The sequence below is a fragment of the Cyprinus carpio genome, chromosome A9 (genome assembly GCF_018340385.1).
Source record: "Cyprinus carpio isolate SPL01 chromosome A9, ASM1834038v1, whole genome shotgun sequence".
In the NCBI taxonomy this organism is placed as follows: Eukaryota; Metazoa; Chordata; class Actinopteri; order Cypriniformes; family Cyprinidae; genus Cyprinus; species Cyprinus carpio.
In genome coordinates, this window is record NC_056580.1 from 4592729 (window position 1) to 4615485 (window position 22757).

Genomic DNA, 22757 nt, shown 5'->3' on the forward strand with positions numbered 1-22757 from the left:
ATCAGGATTTTGCGAGAGAAATCAGAGCGGTGATTGGTTAGAGCCTTTGGCAAAATAACCGAAGCACCTGGGGCGTTTTAGAACCACAGCAATTTTTCATCCCAGTCATTTGTGATGCAAAAACAGATACAATGCAAATCAAATATTATTGAAAATGTTTTTTGTTTTTTTTTTGTTTTTTTTTTCACAATTGGAGGTAGTCAGTACTTGAATATAATATGTATCAAAATCTGCATGATGACACTGTTATATGCGGATCTAGGAGTGTGTATTTGCGCATACACATTCACAATATTTAACCGTCTCTGTCTTTAAGGCTCAGCAAGACTAAAGGAAGTTATTTTCTCGTACTCTCCTGTATTATAATGCAAGTAATACAGATGTGTGTATTCAAATAATCTACTGTACGTGAGGGTTCATTTATAACCTATGAGCTGTTTTTCTTATTAAACACACAAACATGCAACAGTGAGATACATGAGACGGGATACATGATATGACTGTGCATGAATGATATATTCCATACAGTATAAGACACTACAAAGCCAAGAAGTCAAGGAATGAAAGTTCTGGAGCTCTACGAAGATGGCGAGGGCTGGACGGCTGCATGCACACAACTGGAATATCTGGAGAAAGCGGGACAAAATGAGAATCTGCAGAGCACACTGATGAAAACAGTCGTTTCTTAGCTCATTATATGCATATGTGCTGGCTTACATTAAACGATTAACTGGCTGCAGTCTCCTGTTGCATGATGTAGATTCGTGAAGCATCATCCACCATGCTGCCACAGTGAACATCGCTCCTGAAACATAGAAGCAGTGAGCGTAAACACACTCAATGCAGTTAAACGCACATAAATGCAAGATTGAACTGAAATTGAAGGTGACGGAAACTTATATTTCACAATTCAAATTCTCTGTTTAGACTTCAACCGACAAACTGCAATCAAGTCTTGTCTAGAATCAGTCACATTGTCACAGTACATATCGAGTTCACTTACCTGTTATCATTAATATCTGTACTGTTTCCTGAAAAGCATAAAGGAAGAGAATGAAAGGTTACTACTGCTGCAAGCAAACACATACGCTGTATTCTCCTGATTTTTTAACCTAAGAGTGGGTGTGGCCATTTGAAACGTAGATCTGTGAGGGTTTGATTTTAACCATACACATAAACTATCTCTATGCTGCTTTATATTTGCAAACGGGTGTTTGTTATCATATTATTTATTTGTCACACAAATAGTTCTATAATGTACACTTTGTTTTCTTTCAGTTATTTACCTATAGTAGCTACTGGATAGGAAGTCTCGCACATTCATAGACAATAGCTTACTTTGGCGTCGAAAAAAAAAAATGGTTGAGAAAAGCTGGTTCTGGGATTGAAATAAGGGCTCCGCACCAGCTCTTTAAACCTGCTGCTCCTGAACGTCAGAGGCCCAAAGACAAGGTACATCTATACCAAAAAAAGATTTTACAATAACAAGATCCCTGGGTAAACTGACACAAAACAAACTAGATCCCTCCTACTGTAAGTTCCTCATTTCTGGTCCTGAGAGCCACTGTCCTGCAGAAATGAGGTCCAGTGTGCTTTTTGATTTTTAAAAAAAAAAAAAAAAACAGATAATTACTGCTATTAATGTTGGAGATTTTCAACTAAGTATAGGGGTAAAAATGCCAAAACTACCAAATTGATATGTACAAGTTATCTAAAGTTTGTTATATCAAAGACACTTGTGAACAGTTTGTAAGGACTGAATCAAATGCCTCTGGGTGTTAGACTAGGTCACAGTCATAAATACATGAATGCATCATGATTGTTTGTGGGCTGCTTATGTAGTAGCGTGATCAGTTACATCACTGAAGCTCAGATCCAGCAACATTTTAGTGCAGTGAAAGCACACACACACACTTACCGTTCTCCACGTCAAGCGGACAGGAGCTCAGTACGTCTGTGGGTCTCACAGTGCTGTAACCGACACTACAACAAACAAACGGCAGGTGAGAGGAGAAGAAGACGGCAGACAGGAAGTGAACAGGGAGGACAGACACTCACGTGTTGGTTTTCTGAAGCGCAGCTTGTTCCTCTTGCTGGAAGAGAGCGTTGCTGTAGGACGTGGCAGGTTTACTCGCGCGCGTGGAGGTGTAGGAGAAGCTGCTGGGAGACATGGCTGCAACATGGTGTCCGGGTCTCACTGGTTTAGCTGTCAGTGGTTACACACAAAACAGAGCAAAAAATAGTATTTATATCATCTTTGTTGTCTGCTACTTACTCATGGAATTTTTGTTCAGTGGTTGTTCAAGATCACTGAATAATTGAATTCAGTTGAGCAGAATAATGACAGCATTTTCTTCTGTAGAGCTGCTTTATAGTAGAAATTGAAGTAATTATAACTTAATTTATTTTGAATTTTGCGAAATTGATGTTTTCCTCTTCATTACTCTAAAGCGTTTTTGGAGCAATATGTATTGTATAAAATGACTTGAATGACTGAATTCATATTATAATATATTAATGTATAGCGCTTGCATGTAGGCTATAACTGTTATTGTAAGGTTTGACACAAACAGAAAATGCACTCTTCACTGAATCTCGGGAAAGGTGCAGTACCGATCTGAGCGGCGTTGGATCGGCGTGTAGGATAGCGCAGGCGCATGGCGTCACGGATGCGCTCCACCTCCTGCTGGTAGCGCCGGCGGTCGTTCATGGCGCCCTGTTTAGCGTCCTTCAGTGCTGTCTCCAGCGCCCGAACCCGCTCAGCCGTAGAACGAAGACGCTTCTCCAGCTTCGGAAGCTCACAGCGCAGATCTGCATTATCACGTACCAGCTGCGCAAACATTACTCATTAGAATGAACATAAACGATCAATTAAAGGACATGGTATTATGATATGCAAGCGCTTGTACTCTGTTCCTGCTCAAAACCAAAATCATCAATGTCAATCATACTAAGACTGATGCTATCCATATGTTTCCATATGCTCAATCATTGGCACTAATGCTGTGCTTTTCTTAGATATCAGTGCTTTTACATGATGGAAAAGAAGGAAAGCACACATTAAGAACTTAACGTGTTAAGATGCTGTTCCAGTCGCCATTTGGCATAATTTGATGTGTTCTATCTGTGTGTGTCGATCAATGTTTGTGTGAATAAAAGGCTAAATTTAATCTGTTCATCATATAAAGAGATTGTGTCTCTTCAAAAGACCTATGGATTACTTTCACAATGTCTTTAAGAGCTTTTTGAAGTTTGGAACAATTTTATTGCATGGACTTCCAATGGCTGGACAAAAATGATAACAGAATATTAAAATTTCTGTTCAAATAAACAAAAGTGGATTTGGAATGACATGATGGTGAATAAATCATGACAGAAATTTCATTTCTGAGTGAATGAAATTTCTGTCATGATATTAATTTTTTTCTTTTTTAAGAACTTTGGAGCAAGATAAAGAAGACTGGAAAAACCAAACAATGCCTGAATCTCATCTGAAAATGCTAAGCTGTGTTTTTTATATAAATACTTTGCTCAACAGAAAAAAGGTAAATCCATTCGTTACATTTAATTAACAATTTAAGACTGAATTGACACAGAAACGTCCTCTGCAGAGTACACACATCCTCACCTGTTTATGAACCTTTGTAAGCTGATCCAGGTTGTTCTCAAGAAAGGAAATCTTCTGTTTCTGGGTGTTAGACCCCCCACTATCATCAGGTCCAATTTCTGTACTCTGTGTGAGGAGAACATGTCAGAAAGACACACAGCAGCCAAAGATTTGTGAAGCCAGATCTCCGTGTACACATGTGGAACTCACTTTTTTAACCCGAGTCGTGAGGTCTTGAACGAACAGCTTGCGCAGGTTGTGGAGGGTCTGGAGTTCACGGGCCTAAGACAAAGAGAAACAGCTACATAAGACCCCGAACGAGAGTATGAGAGTCAAATACCTGTTCTGGTTATTAACATACAGTATTAGCAGTGAAATTCTTCATTTTCAGGACATGGCCCCACTGATGATTCACGATCATCAATAAAAACATATTCTGAAAGTTGAAGCACTGTTTCAAACCTGAGCACGTGTATGTGAAGCAGCAACCTAACTACAAGAGCTGGGTCTGTTGTTTTAACATAGGTAACTCTATATGTCTGGGTTATGGCATTGAATTGAGTTGTTCTTTAAAGACTTTTCGAAGATAGTTATTAGACACGATTAACCGGTAGAGATTTTGGACTACTGTCTGTATCGTGGTAACACATTCATGTGATGTTGCTGTGGTATGTTGTCACAAAAACGTGTCGTTTGCACGCATTTTTAGCATTGCTGTTTAAAAACAAGTGATTTTAAGCCGCTGAAATGCAGTCAGCAGTGACATATAGCCAATCTCATTTGGCTATATGTGCGAGCTGTCTGAGCGCTGTCAGAGAAGCACGCGCACATGGAGAGTTATTTTAGCCATTTTATAGGCCCTCGACGGTTAAATACACACACTTTTATGTGTCAAAATGCCTGTCTTTGCAAGTATCCTCATAAAAAACGTAATTTAACAAACAGCTGAGAAAGAAAATGTGTAACAGTATGTTGGATCTGCTGTCAGCAGCTCTTAAAGTGACAGCAGTCATTCATGTTAATCAAACAACAAAAGAGAGAAAATCTGTAACTGCTCTTGACTAAATCACTTTTGTAACTTTAATAAGAAGAAATATATAATTTATAGTTGGACTTTTAACCCAAAGGTTGTGGGTTCGAGTCTCGGTACTGGCAGGGATTGTCAGTGGGGGGAGCGAATGTATAGTGCTCTCTTTAACCCTCAATACCACAACTGAGGTGAGACCCTTGAGCAAGGCACCAAACCCCCAACTGCTCCCCGGGTGCCGCAGCAATATGACTGACCACTGCTCCGGGTGTGTGTGTGTGTGTGTGTGTGTGTTTTGGGATAAATGCAGAGCAATTTCTGAGTATGTGACACTCATGTCACTGTCACTTGCAATGTATGTAGCATTTTGCCCTCCCCTATGTGGTTCTCTCAGTACAATCAAGAAGAATGGAGTGCAGAAAAGGTACTCTGGAATTTATCAGGTCCTGTGTGTCTGGTAATCACAAATGTAAAATTTCTATGATCTTAGGAAGTCTTAAATAGAGTTATCTCATCTTTCAGTTTGGATTATGTAATGCCATTTCTTATATTCTGTTATAGCTAAATCCTGTGGTTAAACACTGTGCTTTAACAGATTTATGAAACTGGCCTCGCTTTCAGGTTTTCACTGAATAGTCCCTTTCACTGTCTTGAATCAAGCTCAACAAACATCTTTTCATAAACAGCAGGTCAACAGTTCACTTATGTTATGTCGATTTATAAATAAAATAAAAAGAAACAGTCGAGCAACAGATAAGGACAGCAGTTTGTAAGTGTTTTGCCTCGTTTTCTCATTAGACTACTGCGTGATCGTCGTTGCTAGGAAAGAAGCCCTCGTGTGAAGCCCCCTCATGTGAAGACCATCTACTCTACCTGTACGACTCCACCGAGCAAGGACACCGACAGGGCACTTGAGTATTGCTTTTCTCCCCTTTCTTTTCTTTTTTTTATAGCTTGTTCTAAACTACTTATTTCGGTCACTTGTAGTCACTATGTGCTTTCAGATCTCTATTATCACTACTAACACTCGGAGAGCACGCTATGTACGTCCAAGGAAGGCCTGCCCGACAAATCTACAGCCTGTCCCGCTGACCTCTACTACTACGCTCTCTATTCCAGTTGGTCTCTGGAACTGCCAGTCTGCTGTTAACAAAGCAGACTTCATTTCTTCTATTGCTACTCATTCAACCTCAACCTCATGGCACTGACTGAGACTTGGATCAAACCTGAAGACACTGCCACTCCCGCAGCCCTCTCCACTAATTTCACTTGTTCCCACACCCCTCGTACCACTGGGAGGGGTGGAGGTACTAGTCTCCTTATATCGAAAGATTGGAAATTTGATCTTCAACCATCACCTACAGGTAACGATTCATTTGAATCACATGCTATTACTGTAACCCACCCTGTTAAAATCCACTTTGTGGTCATTTATCGTCCCCCAGGTCAATTGGGAAACTTCTTGGAGGAGTTTGACGTGCTGCTATCAAACTATCCTGAAGATGGTACTCCTCTGGTACTGCTTGGTGACTTCAACGTCCACCTAGATAAACCCCAGGCTGCTGACTTCAACACTCTGCTCACCTTATTTGATCAAGCGAGTGTCTACTACAGCGACTCACAAATCAGGCAACCAACTGGACCTCATCTACACGCACTGTTGCTCAGTGGACAACTCTTTAGTTGCTCCACTGCTTACCTCAGACGTCTTCCTCATTACTGCTAACCTAGCACTTACTCCTGAAGTGGCACACGCTCCAACGCAGGTCACCTTTCGACGGAACCTACGCTCACTCTCTCTATCTCGCCTATCCTTTGTGGTTTCATCCTCACTTCCTTCACTCTCTAAGTTTTCAGCTCTAGACACGAACAGTGCTATGGACACTTTTTGCTCCACTCTAACCTCTTGCTTGGACAACTTTTGCCCACTGTCGTCTAGACCAGCACGCACCACCCCATCTGCCCCCTGGCTGTCCGATGTTCTCTGTAAACCATCGCTCTAAACTCAGGGCTGCAGAGAGGAAATGGCAGAAATCAAGAAACTCTACTGACCTCAGTGTGTATCAGTCTCTCCTCTCTTCCTTCTCTGCAAATGTCTTCACTGCTAAAACATTATACTACCACAACAAAATTAACAACTGCTGTGAAGCTCGGACACTCTTCAAAACTTTCTCTTCTCTTCTTAATCCGCCTCCACCTCCTCCTCCATCGACTCTTACAGCTGATGACTTTGCAGTTTTCTTCACAAATAAGACAAGAACCATCAGTGAAGACTGAGGATAACTTCACAAGGACTAATGCACACTTCTCTCCACTCTCAGAGACGGACGTTTCCAAACTTATCCTGTCCAGTCATCCTACTACTTGTCCACTTGATCCGATCCCCACTCACCTCCTTCTAGTGATTTCTTCTTCAGTCATACCTTCACTTACTCACATTATCAACTCCTCTCTTCTCTCTGGAACATTTCCCTCAGCATTTAAGCAGGCTCGGGTAAGCCCACTGCTGAAGAAACCATGTCTAAATCCAGCACTTCTAGAAAACTACAGACCAGTATCCCTTCTTCCATTCATTGCAAAGACACTTGAGTGAGCTGTGTTCAACCAGCTCTCTACGTTGTATGTTTCTTGTACAGAACAACCTCCTGGACAGCAACCAATCTGGCTTCAAAAGCGGCCACTCAACTGAGACTGCCCTGCTCTCGGTTACTGAAGCCCTGCAACTGGCAAGAGCAGCTTCAAAATCCTCAGTACTCATTTTGCTGGACCTGTCTGCTGCTTTTGACACCGTTAATCACCAGATTCTCCTGTCCACACTCAGAAAGATGGGCATCTCTAGAACCGCACTCCAGTGGTTTAAGTCCTACCTTTCTGATAGATCCTTCAGGGTGTCTTGGAGGGGTGAAGTTTCTAAGTCACAAGAACTTGCTACTGGGGTTCCTCAAGGCTCAGTTCTAGGACCACTTCTCTTCTCCATCTACATGACGTCATTAGGATCTGTCATTCAGAAGCATGGCTTTTCCTATCACTGCTACGCTGATGACACTCAACTCTACTTCTCATTCCAACCAGATGACCCGACGGTAGTTGCTTGCATTTCAGCCTGTCTGTTTCTAGCTGGATGAATGACCATCACCTTCAGCTCAACCTTACTAAGACTGAACTGCTGGTGGTTCCAGCTAACCCATCGTTACATCACAACTTCTCTATACAGCTGGGTTCGTCAACCATAACTCCTTCCAGGACAGCCAGAAACCCAGGAGTTGTGATGGATCATCAGTTAAGCTTCACAGACCATATTGCTACAATGACCCGGTCCTGCAGATTTGCCTTATACAACATCAGCAGAAGATTAGACCCCTTGCTCTCAGAGCAAGCCACCCAACTTCTTGTCCAAGCTCTTGTTCTCTCCAGACTGGACTATTGTAATGCTCTCCTGGTGGGCCTTCCTGCATGTACTATCAAGCCTCTGCAACTGATCCAGAATGCAGCAGCGAGGGTTGTCTTCAATTAGTCAAAAGCAGCTCACGTTACTCCTCTCCTCATCAGGTTACACTGGCTACCAGTAGCCGCTCGCATCAAATTCAAGGTACTGATGCTTGCCTACAAGACGACCACTGGCACGGCATGGCACCAACATATCTAAGCTCATTAGTTCAATCTTATGCGCCCTCCAGAAGTTTGCGCTCTGCAAGTGAACGACGCCTTGTGGTGCCATCCCAAAGAGGTTCAAAATCACTCTCACGGACCTTTTCCTGGACTGCTCCCAGCTGGTGGAATGACCTCCCGATCTCAATTCGAACAGCTGAGTCTTTACTCATTTTCAAAAAACATCTAAAGACTCTTTTCGCCAGCACTTAACCAAGTAATACTAGTACTTACCTTTTCTTTTCTTGTCTATCATATTCTTAAAAAAAAACAAAAACAAACCCTGGCTACGTGTTCTGTACTAGACTAAGAGACTTGTCATGGCACTTGTATACCGTTGTTGTTCTCTTGTTGATCTGATTGCTTCTATTGTTCTCATTTGTAAGTCGCTTTGGATAAAAGCGTCTGCTAAATGATTAAATGTAAATGTAAATAAATGCCTACACAGAAAAGTATTATGTTGACAAATAGGTTTATAGTGGAGTTCAGCACACATATATTGTTAACACCAAAGCTCTACTTCATAGACTCGTCTGTTATGCAGAACCACAAAGTTTTGCGCTCTGAAATGACATCATCACATGGTGCAGAGATTGACTGTAGAGTAAGAGGAGAAGTGGGTATGAGACACTTACAACAGTGTCCTCCAGGCGCTTGAGATCCTGTTTGGACTGCTCATTTCTCTCCTTCTGAAACCTGGTGAGAAACCATTGTTAACACACACTACACACACTATAGCCTCTCTTTACGCTCGTCATGCAAACGGCTGATTTACAATCTCAGTGTATTTATGCAGTAGTGAGAGAAAACGTACGACAGCTGCTCAAGACAGGCGCTCTTGGTGTCGTCCTGCTGTTTCAGGTTACTGAGACTGGAGCGCACGTGAGCCAGCTCCAGCTCCAGAGACTGATTCTTACTGCAAGACATGTGGGGACAGCATTAGCACCTCAGTGATTATGCTAAAAGGCTTTGACCTTCATCTACACAGGAAGACTGACTCGGTAAGCTCGTCGATGAGGCGCTGCTTCTCGTTGATTTCATCCCGCAGGCGGCTGAGCTGCGTCTGACGAGACTCCGCGTGCAGAGCTGGACGACCAGTGGCCTTCTACACAAACACACACACACATAAACACCTGATCAAACCTAATCACATCTGCATTACTGACTGCCATTAGTGACTTCTCTTTAACCTGAAGAAACCTGTGCTTGAGATGAACCATGACCCCATCATGTACACCATCTCTCTTGTCACAGTGCTTCTTACACTAGTCACAGGCCTGTTTATGTATTAAATACTAGATCCATGTTTGTTCTACTTACTTTCCCATCAGCCTCTCTGTCTGCCTTCTCTCCTCCATCCGCTTCTGCCACGTGACTCTCTGATATAAACACACATGCATAATCATTAATATAGCAGGACATATTGAATATAGCTTGAAATTGGTGCAATTCTGAATGTAGAGGTCGTCTTAAAGGTGCAGTATGTAAATAAAATTCATCATGTAAGGCACATAACAACACCTACAAACTCTCAAGAACCAAAATGCATCTAAATTGTGGTTCTTTGGAAGTTTGGAAATCCACTACAGGAGAAAGTTGAAAAAATGTCATCATCATCAACATCATTTTAAAAGACTAATATTTAATAAGTGTTGTGACTGGGTTTTATATCACTCCTCTCTAATATAAGGTGTGTAATGCTCACCTGAGTTCTGCAGCATGAAGAATTCTTCACTGAGAGCATCATAATTATCCTCCAGCTGTCGCTTTTTATGCTCCACGTTCTGCATGTATTCTGTGAGAGAGCGAATCTTTGCCTCGTGCTGCTCACACACACACACAGAATACAGCATCACTCCACCTGTAGATCTGGGCCGCGTGAACCACACGTCATGCAATCCCTTATGAAAAAGAAGTTTATTCAAGTGTGCTATTAGTATACTTCTTTTAAACTAAAAATAGGAAAGTATGCTTTTAGTTTACTTTTTATGTACTTCTCAGAAATGGGCTTTATGTTCTCCTCAGAAATATACTTAAACATTTGAGTATTTAAGTATACTTGACTTACACTTACAAAAAGTCTAAATATATTTGAGCTATACTTGTGCTCCTAGAATCCGTGTTTTCATTATTATGCGGTAGAGGGCACTAGTATACATCTTCTGTACAGAATTTCCCAAAAAACACAAGTAAAGGAAAAAAAAAAGAAACAACAGATACTAACACATGTAATCTAACACGGTCCTCTGACATGAAACAGCATCAAAACTGTAATGTTATGGAATAAAATTAAACTTTACTTAAGTATACTTAATAAAACAAACTTGAAGTATACTTCTTTTTGGTAAGGGCTAGCTCACTAGCATCAGACAGATTCATGATGGAGCCACTAGCACTATTAAGAATGTTTTAAAATAGATGTAAAATGATGTGGACAGAGGCGCACACACTCACACACCTGAGAGATGAGCAGCTGGCAGGAGGACAGCTCTCGGCTGGTTTCCTCCATCTTGCGATGGCACTCCAGCTGCATGTTCTCCAGCTGTCTGCAGCGCTTCACCATCGACTTCACCTCCGACTTGATCTTACTGATGTACAGCCGTGCCACGGTGAACTCCTCCTCGATCGCACCGCTGATCTCCACCGGCTACACACACACACATGAACGCACAGGTTACTGCAGTGACAGTAAACACACACTACTGCAACTACAGGAAAGCCATAATAAGCAAAGGAAATGAAGGCAGATCAAGGTGCCTTCAATAATGACAAAATAATAAAAAAGCAAATACAAAAGCTCTGCCGTTGTCTCTAGTTTCCTACATACATAGTAAATCTCTGTTGTGCAGTTTAAATTATATTTTAAAAGATTCAGTTGTTAATGTTTTACGACTTCATTTGCTTCCCACTTCTTTTTGAGAATGAATTTGTATTAGATCATAAATCCAGAAAAATGAAAACAGACAGCAGAGAATTTCACAAATGAATGAATGAAGGAAGGTATTCATTTAATTGTTTTGGTATATTTTTGGATTATTAAAAATGAATTAAACCATTAAAGCAAAACTGATTTTGTAGGGCACTCTTTTTTAACTTTTAATAAATTGATGTTAAATGGTGTATCATGATTTCAATTAATTAGATATGCTTTTTGCTCAAATTTAATACAACCATTAAAACAGAATTTCGAAAAAATAGGAAACAGAAACGGGGAAAAATGTAAATTTAAATAAAAAAATCAAAATTTGGGAAAAAATTAAAAAAGATTTAAAGGGCCCTAAAGCAGCAACCTGTCTGTGTGTCAAGCTGTGGGGACTACATTTATAATATGGCAGAAGCTTTTCTAATCTCTAAAAATAATCTCCGAGGCCTCTCTGGGCTTACGAGCTTGATTTCTCCATTGCCGACGATGGCGCTGAACTCGCTGAGGTCCTTCATCAGCCCGTTCAACACGTCAGCGATGCGCTTCCTCTGCTGCGAGCTCACTTCATGCATCTGAGTAAGCTCCGCCTCCAGCTCCATCAGATTGGCCTATAAAGCAATGGAAGCGGCGGTGAACACAGGTCAGTCCTTCACTGCCTCTATCAGTGTGCAGCGTGAGAATACGTCACCATCTTGAGGCTGAGCTGCTCGGCCAGCTGTTTGTTGTGCAGGTTCTTCTCCTCCACCTCCTGACTCTTCTGGTCGTAGTTGACCGCCAGCTCCTCCAGCGCCTGCAGAACCTCCCGCACTTCAGCTTTGGCGCAATCGCTCTCCGTCTGCAGGCGGCCCAGCTCCGTCTGCACCTTATCACTGTCTCCACGCGAGGACGCCAGCAACTGCAACCAGATAACGCTCATTAATATAAGCTGGCAAAAGATCCAATATCACATAGCACTTTATGAACAGATAGTTTAAACTCTCGTTTTAGGTGATGAACTGCTTTAACTGTCATTTTGCATTATTGACACACTGTTTTCCTAATTAATGTTGTTCAGTTGCTTTGACACAATCTGTTTTGTTTAAAGCGCTATATAAATAAAGGTGACATGACTTGACTTAAAAGGGTGAGCTGTTTAAACTAAATTATAAAATATTTAAAACATTTGAATTTATATGGTTTTGCTATGTTAGTTTTATTATTATGGATTTGTTATTATGGTTTTATGTTACTTTTATTTCATATTTACTATATGTTGTGCTTTGTTGTTTTAACTAACTGCAAACAGTTGAATTATCAGTAAATTCAAATGCTATTAAAAGGGTTTTTTCGATAGTGTACAACAGTTTTTGTTAATAAAATTAACATAATAATATTAACTTTTCATTGAATTCAATTTCATTGAATTTCGGATAGAAATGGACATTTGAACACAAAAAACTGCATTCAATGGTAAGAAGATCACCAAATTTAATAAAAACATAATTAAATGATAGTCATTTTTTTTTTTCAAAGAAGAGAAAGAACAAATGTGTTTCAAATAATCCGATCATAATCAGTCATGTCAAGGATTGACTAACTGTGAACAGTGAATGAACAGTAAGGTGATTTTTTCTTAAAACAGTACATTTCAGAGCTGTTCAATTGTCAGTTAAACCTATACACTGGATTTAACAACTTTAATGTACTTAAAATGTTAATTTACCACAAGGAAAACACAAGTTATCAATATTAAACAAACAATTTTGTAGGTTGAGCACCTGTATTTAAACAGTTTTTGGGATGTGAATGCACTATGTTTGAGTAAATCATCTATTAACAATTCTCATATCACAGCCACTACAGCACAATCTGAATGTGGCCTCTGACCTCATCCTGATCCAGTATCTGCTCCTTCATCTTCTCCACCAGCTGACACTGAAGATTGATTTCATCATCCTACAAAACACACACACACACAGTGAGAGCAATGGATCATGTGAATCTTGTTTTGTATGTAATCCATGGTCTGATGATGCACAGTGAGAGTTCATTTGCTGACTTCCTCTGAATGTGTCTGTATTTCAGTGATAATGTGACGAGTGCATGTTCACCTTATCGTCCAGCTGTCGGTAGAGTTTGCGGATCTCTTCCTCATATTTCTGCCGCTCTTCCTCTGAGATCCGCACCACAATAGAGGAGGAGTCAGAGTCTCTCTCTCTCTCCCGCTGGCGCTCAGATGATCTCTCATTATCTAGAGATGCTTCGTCACTGCCCTCCAGCTTCGCCGCATCAGCATCTGCCTGCTCCGTCTCTGGAACCTTCTCTCCTATGAGAAAAAAACTGAATTAAATTCTCTTGTCAGGGAATCTTCAACATGTTTACCAATGTTTACCAAAATTCCCCAACTAAACCAGATAAGACAAGCAAACAATCTTAAGCTGGTTTAAGTTGTTTTTTAGGGTCTGATATTCTAGATAGGGATGCAATGCCATTACATTGAACAAGAAACCTGACATTAGCTCACATACAAAAAAAGTATCACCTCAAAACTTACATCATCTTGCAGACATTTTATTGACAAATTTGTAAAAAGACCTCGTCCAAAACTAGGCGGTGCCATTCGTCACTTTATCATTAGGATATGACCCAAAATCTTTACATAGATTACATAGTTAATCTATGTAAAGTTACGTAGAAGTTATTAAATTCTCATTAAAAACACAACTTGACCTAGAAGGTTTAGTCGGTTACAGACCTTAATTATATAATTTCTCTATCTCTATCTTTCTTTTATAACAAAAAAAATCTGCAGAGTTATAAATGACAAATGACTCTCATCATCTGATCACAGCTGCTTCTTGCATATTATTGGTCCTTAGTGCTGATTTTGACACTACTGGCCATGATTCCCTTGAATGAGCTTGAAAATTACATTGGTATCATTGGACTGACAGTTTGGTTTAAATTTTACCTATCTTAACTGTTATCACTTTGTTTTGGTAAATGAAGAAATGGTGTCTCAATCATGAGTTAGGTACAGAGTGCCACAAGGCTCAGTACTAGGTCCTTTGCTTTTTACCTTGTATACGTTTTGCTTAGGAGACATGATCTGGAAACATGGACCAATCTTTCAAGACCCCATGAAACCTACCAATTTACTAAACTAATGGACTGCATAGATGATATTTGGATAACTAGTAAAGTCTTAATTATTGAAACAAAAACATCCAAAAAGGAAAACCGTCTAAAAGCTAATTCTCATGTTAATGACCTCAGGGGTAGATCATTGTAATGGTTTATTTGGTAAAAAAAAAAACAAAAAAACACTCCACTCCAGCTAGAGTTCTTACTAGAACAAAGAAGTATAATAATATTAGCAGTTCTGTCAACATTGCGTTGGCTGCCTATGGAGTATTCTATATATTTAAAAATTCTGCTGTTTACTTATAAAGCATTGAATGGTTTAGCTCCTCAATACTTAAGTGAGCTACTATTAAATTATAATCTATAATTTACTGTTACACAAAATTCTCTCAAATTATTAATACAAAGAATATCAAAATCATCTGTAGATGTCATCATGGTAGATCTCTTTCACATTAAGCTTCTAAACTGTAAAAGTCTTATTCAAAGATCAGAAACGATCTGTCAGTCTCAATCTAGAATGAAGACCCATTTTATTGTAAATCCCATAGTATAACTTCTACAGTGAGTCAAACTAAATGCTGAATTTTATTTATAATTTTAAGCTAAATAACATCAATTTAAACAAACTGACTTCTACTGTAGCTTGGAATCAACTATCACGTTACACATTCCGTACAATTAGCATTGTGTACAGCACTATATAAATAAAGTGGACTTGACTCGTCAGAGCAGTGCAGAGGCTCACCGTTGCGCCAGCGCCGCAGCTCCAGCTCCAGCCTCTGGATGGTGTCCCTCATGCCCTTGTTCTTCTCCTTCTCTTTCTCGTACTTCCTCTTCCACTGCTCAGCTGTCAGCTCCAGGTTAATGGAGGCTGCGTTCTTGATGGTCTTAGCACTATAACACACACTCAAAAATCAACTCACCATTGAAATTCCTTTTATGCATTCAGTATGAATACTAATGCACAGATGCTATAGTTTAATAACAACTATTACTCCTTTAATAAATGTAATTAATCTGGCTTTAAACTAAATCACCGAAACATTTGTGTTCTTCACTGGATCTCACAGTGCAGGTCACGTGATCGAGAGTGAGTAAACGCATCTGCTCACCCCGCGCTGCTGTTTGAGCCGAGCTGATCAGTGTGCCGCTGTTAACGTGGTTCATTCCGCTTTTGCCGCATAAAAATTATACTGAATATTATCAAATGCATGCTATCATTTTATCGAGGGCAAAATATATTGTGATAATTATCGTTATCGTTTTATCGCCCAGCCCTAGTTCAATGGAAGAAAATAAACTAATACAGGTTTGGAACAACATGAGGGTGAGTAAATGATGAAAGATTTTCCATTTTTGTGGTGAACTATCCCTTTAAGAAGCTGTCAGATTCACATTCAATAGCAATTGGTCTTTATTTTAGACTAAGCAGTGCTTAACTGTATTAATTGTATGTCCACGAGTGTAATTCAAATCTTAAAAGGGTATTTTTGAAAAACGTATTTGCATGTTAATATAATATTAGTGAACTCAAAGGCCACTTAAGTGAACGTACAGAGAGTACACATCCTAACACTCTTTCAAAGTGGGTCAAAAAAGCACTCTAAAGTTCATCATTTCATTTAAATGTTGCTGTTTTTATATTAGTTCTAAATCTGTCAGATTGTTTGGTACAAAACATGAGGCCATTTTTCACTAAATAACTGAACTCACAAAGAAATGCAATGCAGATGTCTGTTTGATCTAGATGTGATGTTTTCGTGGATGTATGTGTGTGTGTGTGTGTGTGTGTGCTGAGGGTACCGCTGTCCAAACATGAGGGTGGATTTGGTCTCGGCGTCGTTGTAGCTCGAGGGAGAGCAGCAGATGAACATGGTGGTCCGGCAGTTTCCTCCCAGAGAGTCCTGCAGGATCCTGGTCATCTTACTGTCGCGGTACGGCACGTGAGTCTTCTGCTCACACACAGCAGGGACATTCGGCGTAAGCAGACACAAATATGCACGGTCACATATGTGTGCGTTTGCGAGCACTCACAGTTCCTTCAGCGAGAGCAGAGATGACGTTGCCCAGAGAAGACAGAGACTTATTGATGTTTTTAGCTTCATCCAGAACGGCTCCAGCCGCACCAGTTTTACTGACCTGCGTGTGAAAATACACCATAAACAAGCTTAACAGTAACACTTCAGACTAGGGAACATCATTCACTAGGAACTAGTTCTTTATTAGCATGTATATTACTAACATATTGGCTGTTTAGTAGTACTTACAAAGCACATATTAAATGCCTTATTCTGCATGACCACATTTTAAATCCCTAAACTTAACAACTACCGTACTAACTATTAATAAGTAGCAAATTAAGAGTTTATTGAGGGAAAACCCTTAGTTACGTTCCCTAATGGAAAATGTTGCCACCTTAACTAATCATTTCACTCCTGTTAATTATGAGAATATTGTCACATATGTTTCCATTTCTATTATGTCAGTCACTATTAGTTTCTCAATCAAATAATGACATGCAGATATCATTTACATTTAAACAAGGTGTCCTGAATGAATCAGTATTCATATTGTTCCAGAGGAGAAAGAAATCATGCAGGTTTGATAAATACTTTATACAACAAAAGAGAAAAGACCTTCTCACTGCCGGCCAGATCCACCAGGTAGAGTTTTCCACAGAGTTTCTGCTCCGTCTCCACGTGCTCCTGCTTGATGTTGATCAGGAAGATGCTGTGACTGCGAGAGCTGTGCTCATTCATATCTGACAACAGAACAGCGTCTCATTTACAGCTCATTCTCCAATACTCATCATGCGAGCGTAAAATGATATTTCATGAAAATTCAGCTTTGTCATCACAGAAATAAATTGCATTTTAAACTAGACAAGTAAAGTTTGTGACCAAACTTTGAAGTTGGCTTGAGAAAGCCTATTTGAAGTGGATTAAAAGCTTGTAGTTTGAAGGTGTTCAGATGAAGAAGTCTGAAGTTTGAATAAAGAATAGTAGAGATAGATAGACAGAAATATTAAGATGATAGATAGATAGATAGATAGATAGATAGATAGATAGATAGATAGATAGATAGATAGATAGGGTACTTGGGGGGGGGTTGGTTATATTTCATGAAAATTCAGCTTTGTCATCGCAGAAATAAACTGCATTTAAAAATATATTTGAAACAGTTATTTTAAATACTGTATTTCTGCAGCATTGGTGAGAATAAAACACTATGAAACAAACAAGACAAATCTGAATGGTACAATGGAGATCAAAATTAAAGAACGACCTTCTATTTCCTCAACTGCAAGGTCACTGCGTGGTCCTATCCGAAGTTATCCTAACAGGAATCGAAGGATGTTTAATAAAATAATTGTATTCTGAAGCACAGTATAAAAAACTTAAATGAGATATTTGAAAAAGAACCCTGATCAAAGTCAGAGAACACTTACAGACACCTCCAAGTGACTGATGTTAATCTGGCACCTAATTATATGACAAACCCTCTTTCACTGGCACAAATCCTCTGATTGTCACTGAGATGACTCTAAGGTGACTGAAAGCCTGCGACAGGAGGCGGTCCAGATGAAAGCCAAAGAGACGACCCCTCCAGCCACTGCAAGAGAAGCTGCTCGTTCCAAATCTGGGATCTCTCAAATATTGCAGGTTTACAATGACACTAATTCACGTCCCCCAGAAGGCTGGTCATCCACGTAAGACAAATGCATGAGAAGACTGGATGATGCGGCGAAAGTGTCATGGTTTGAGGGATGTTTTCTGCAGCAGGACTTGGGCCTCTTATATACAGATACATGAATGCAAATATTCATCAGAACCTCCTTCAGCAACATGTGGTACCTTCCCTGCGTTCATCTCCCAATCAGCCTCCAATCTTCATGCAAGACAATGCTCCCTGTCACACTGCAAAACAGATAAAGCTGTTCCTCGAAGCTGAAAAAACTGAAATAATCAAATGGCGGCCCAGTGTCCTGATCTAAACCCATCTGAAAATCTCTGGAAAATCCTTGGCAACAAAGCTCTAGCTGAGAACCCACTGCAGTCACCGAACTATGAAAGAGATTTGAAGAAGAGTGGACCGACTGAGAAGCCAGTGCTGTCCTGCGGTCACTCAAATCAGGGCCTCTACACTTCCTACTAATCTCTGACAGCTGTAAGCCTCCCAAATGTTAGCTGCAATCTTCTTTCAAGCTTCAGTTTTCTCTAATTCTGGTCACGGTTTTCCACATAATAAAGGTTTTGGTTATTTTTATTCAAACATGTTAGTAGAGCGGAGGTATAGCTTCAAATTTTGAGCGATGAAGATTAACAATATTTCAGAAAAAAATCAAGAATTTATAGACTGCTCTCTAATTTTGATCTCCACTGTATATACACACAATGTACATCTCAAGAATAAGACCTCCATTGTGCTGTACGTTTAAATGGGAGCTGTCAGATTGAGATGAAGGAATCTCTGAAGGGTCTCTGCTGGATTTTTAAGCTCAAATTTAAGACTTTTTAAAACCTACACAAATAAAATTAATACTGTAAACATTTAATTAAAATTAATAACTGTAAAACTGTAAAATCACTGTAAAAGGATGATTTACAGTTCAGATAGCCTACAGGTTTTCACAAAAGCAAAAAGTTTAATAAAATTATATATTTTATATTATATTTGATAGAATTATATATTTCAGCCTTTAAGCCATTTTTAAGTAAATGTATGAGTCAAAACAATCAATTATATTAATTTAAACAATTATTATCAAGCAATTACTGTATTAATTAAATAACATATAAATATATTTTACTCTTTTAATTGTTTAGATATTTATAATGCATTATCTTCTTGTTGATCCACCAGTTCACATTTACATCTCTTCGTGTCTGCTGTGTAAAAACACGGGTTGATTTTCACATTGTTCTGAACAAAACCAGCAGACAGACTTATTAAAACTGCAGAGTCATTCTCTGCCAGCAGGAGGCGCTCTCGGACAGTGTACACAGAGCAGCAGCTGACTCTGAAACCTGCAGCGCTCATATTTAATGAAATCATAAACTCTTTTAATTTAATCGTCACACTAAGCCATATAGCAATTCTGGTTTTTCTGTTCCCAAATTTAAGGCCTCTTGAAATCATAATTAAGACTTTCTTGTACCGTTTAAGGCTTTTTATGGCTTTAAATGTTATAAAACTTCAGACTTTTTAAGGACCCGCAGAAACCCATGATTACACCATGTTATTGTGATTATAAAATACTGGCCAACAAACACCGTATTCTGAAACATTTAACCTGAACATGTTGTGAGTTAAAGTTCAGCTGAATTTGAGAACAATGCCAAAGCGCTCACTGGTGACAGCGACGTGCCGGTTGGACTTCCCCTCGTCGATGACATCCATGACCTCTTCAGGACTGGACACGAAGCGCTCGGTGCAGCCCTGACGCCACACAAACACAAAACAGTTATTCAGATTTATTCACATTCCCTCAAAATACGCTGCTGGTGGTTGTGAAAAAGCACCTTCACGTAAGGGACGCGGTTCTTATCCTCGTGCACGGACAGGTTGGTCTTTGTGACTAAAGAGGAAAGAAACACAAAGAGGAACATAAAAACCATGGTAGTGAATTCAGTACGCTGCACTTTTATTGTTTTCCACAAACCGTCCAGAAGATCCCGGATTTTCTCCATGTAGATCTCAAAGTAGGACACCTGGGAAAGTCAGAGACTGATTTTCAGAGCACCATACTGATGACTAGATGATGGATGTGCCACTGGTTTAGGCCTTTCCGTACCTTGATGTGGAACTCCAGGTTCTCATCCATGGAGAAGATGTGGTTGAAGATGTCCTCTGCGATGCGGGGAATGATGCCCATCTGCTGCGGGTCGTGGAGCTTGCCCTGAAAGTGCCATCACAGTCAAACTGAGTTTAACAATTAAAATTGATCCTGGTCTAATCCAGCTGTGCAGCAGTGCTTCCAAATAAACCAATGAGTCATGTCATAGTCAGGGTAGCAAGATATATTCATATTATTTATTATTATTTATTAGATAAAATATGGTAGAAGGTAGCCAACTTAGACAGAAAGACAAGTTCAGATTCATCTTTGAAAACTGCACAAGGTGAAGCAGACACTGAATACAGCCCCGCCTGCAATAAATCTACACCAGGCTTGTGCTGACCATGATGTGTATTAGCTGCTGAGAACATAAAGCCTAACTGTATTTGTGTTTGCTAAATAATCTCATATTGACAGTAAGGTCTTTTTTATCTTTGGTACAGTCCAGGGTTGTCACTGGATGTCCGATGTAAAATCCTTGAGTCTAAAATGAAGTTAAAAACCTAGTGTGAAATTACATTTTGACAGAAAGCATGCATCATCTTGTGATTTGTGTTGTGAGTGCTTACAGGGAAACTGGCCAATAATATCTGAAGTTCATTTTAGTACAGGTACAGTGTGCACGGATGACATCAGTCGTCTGATGCATTTGTCATTTACAGGAAATGAAGCACAATAATGTGAAAGGGTTAAAAGTATAAGCAGTATTTCATCCCAGACATAACTGCACCTCCATGGTGTGGGTCTTTCCAGAAGAGGTCTGTCCATAGGCAAAGATGGTGCCGTTGTATCCTCCCAGCACATCTACACATCAGACAAACACACAAACGAACATCAGAGGATTGATTTCCTCTGCTGAACATTATCCTGACAATAATCAATACTGCTAAAGCCCAAGATCTGAACTATGACGCCGCTGAATGCATGCGCAGACAGGCTTCGCACACTGACCTTTGACGATCTGCTTGGCGCAGGTGTTGTACACCTGCTCTTGGGTGGTGTTGGTGGGAAACACGTGGTCGAACACATACGGCTTTCCCTGCACACCCAGAAACCAGCAGAGAGCAGGAGAGCAGACATGAAGGAAAATGAAACGTCATTGTTTGGTCTCACGTCACAGACTGATACAGTGTCATTTCAGCTTTACACACGTCACCTTTAACTTTACATGGTCTTTTTTTTCAAGCTTTATCAAAAAACAGCCTCTCCAGCCATCATCAGCCACTCCCTGCATTCATTCATTCATTCACTCATGCACAGGAGGAGGAAGATTACAGTAACAGGACTGATGAGAGAGGCCTGACGTCATGCCGACACTCAGCATCATGTCCTAAAGAGGCTGCATATCTCTTTGATCTGAATGATGTGAATGATCGCAGATGAGAGTTATTACCCCGATGATGACGGTGTCGTCCCCTTGGAAGGTGGGCAGGAATCTGTCCCCGCGCAGGACCTCGGCCTGATTCAGAGGCCGGAAGCGGCAGAGCACTTTGATGTTACACTCGGCGACCGCGTCCGTCATGATGATGATGCACGATTATGTTTATAACCTGAATGTTAGATTTATATCGAAGCGCAAAGCGGTCGCGTCACGGCCCGAACTGAAGCAAAGGGCGTCTGCTCGTCGAAACAGGCGAGGCTTCAGGCGTCTGGACTGAAAGGCTGCTGAAATCCTTGGACTTCGTGTTGTATTTCGCAGTCGTCCGGGTGTTTTGAAGGCTGCTCGTGTGATTGTGAGGGATGCTGCTGCTGCTGATGCTGTTGTCAGGAGGGATGCGGACCGGAGGGAGACAGGGCGTGTCTGCTCGAGCGCTCGTAATGATGGGCGGGGATCAAAACCTTACATGGCCATTTCACTATTTTCATTGTTCACTGCCCAGTTTCATTCGCTGCAGGCATCTCGGTGTTATTATTAAGATCTTAATAATAATTAATCATAAATAATTATAAATAATCCGCTCTGGTGAAGCAGACCGTAGAGCCGCTGTCACGTGGTGCCTGTGACTTTCCTCAGCGCTGCTCAGGATGGACCAATCACAGCCGATTATTAGATGAGGATGATTTTGTCATTTTAATAGAGCGGATTTTCATTTATATCTCAAGCAGCCAGACTAGAAACGATTATAATTTCCATCGTGCAAATACCATAAGAACAAATTTGTCTCGAGGTCTGAATGCTGTCCAAAGGAGGCTTTGCATATTTAGCATCCCTTGCCAGAGGACAACAGCACACTGACTCAAAAACAGGGCCACTCCTGGCTAAAAGCGTTTCATTTACAAACAAACACATTTAATACTATTCTAATTTTATGCATAATATATAATAATGATAATAATATTGCAGCTGTTGAGCTTCCCTTTAAAAAAAGTTTTCTCAAAAGAGACAACCGTGACATTGGATTTCAAGGGGTATAACTGTTTCAATCAAAAATAGTATTAGATGACATTTTTACAGATTCGACAGTTACTAGCATTTTCAGATTGCTATGTGTGGTGAAAGTCTCCTGACTTGCCTCATCAAATCAATGATTTATCAAATTGAACAAAAGCAAATCAAATCAAATCAAATCAAAATGTGTTTATCAAG

The 22757-nt window shown here is 40.2% G+C and overlaps 1 protein-coding gene across 1 annotated transcript; it reads right to left on the reverse strand.

The window, feature by feature from the left end:
- Window positions 1-360: 360 nt before the first annotated feature.
- Window positions 361-21975, reverse strand: LOC109054247 (kinesin heavy chain-like). The gene is made up of 29 exons (XM_042763246.1): window positions 21564-21975; window positions 21122-21209; window positions 20901-20974; window positions 20126-20230; window positions 19994-20042; window positions 19854-19909; window positions 19683-19770; window positions 16968-17092; window positions 16366-16470; window positions 16135-16283; window positions 15077-15225; window positions 13296-13510; window positions 13072-13140; window positions 11894-12100; window positions 11667-11813; window positions 10741-10929; window positions 9988-10105; window positions 9603-9661; window positions 9281-9387; window positions 9097-9198; window positions 8918-8978; window positions 3818-3889; window positions 3629-3733; window positions 2614-2830; window positions 2059-2206; window positions 1919-1983; window positions 1004-1031; window positions 718-805; window positions 361-626 (listed from the first exon to the last, which is right to left on the reverse strand). The coding sequence occupies exons 1-28, from the start codon at window positions 21690-21692 to the stop codon at window positions 727-729; spliced, it is 3105 nt and encodes a 1034-aa protein (XP_042619180.1). The 5' UTR covers window positions 21693-21975; the 3' UTR covers window positions 361-626; window positions 718-726.
- Between the last annotated feature and the right edge of the window lie 782 nt (window positions 21976-22757).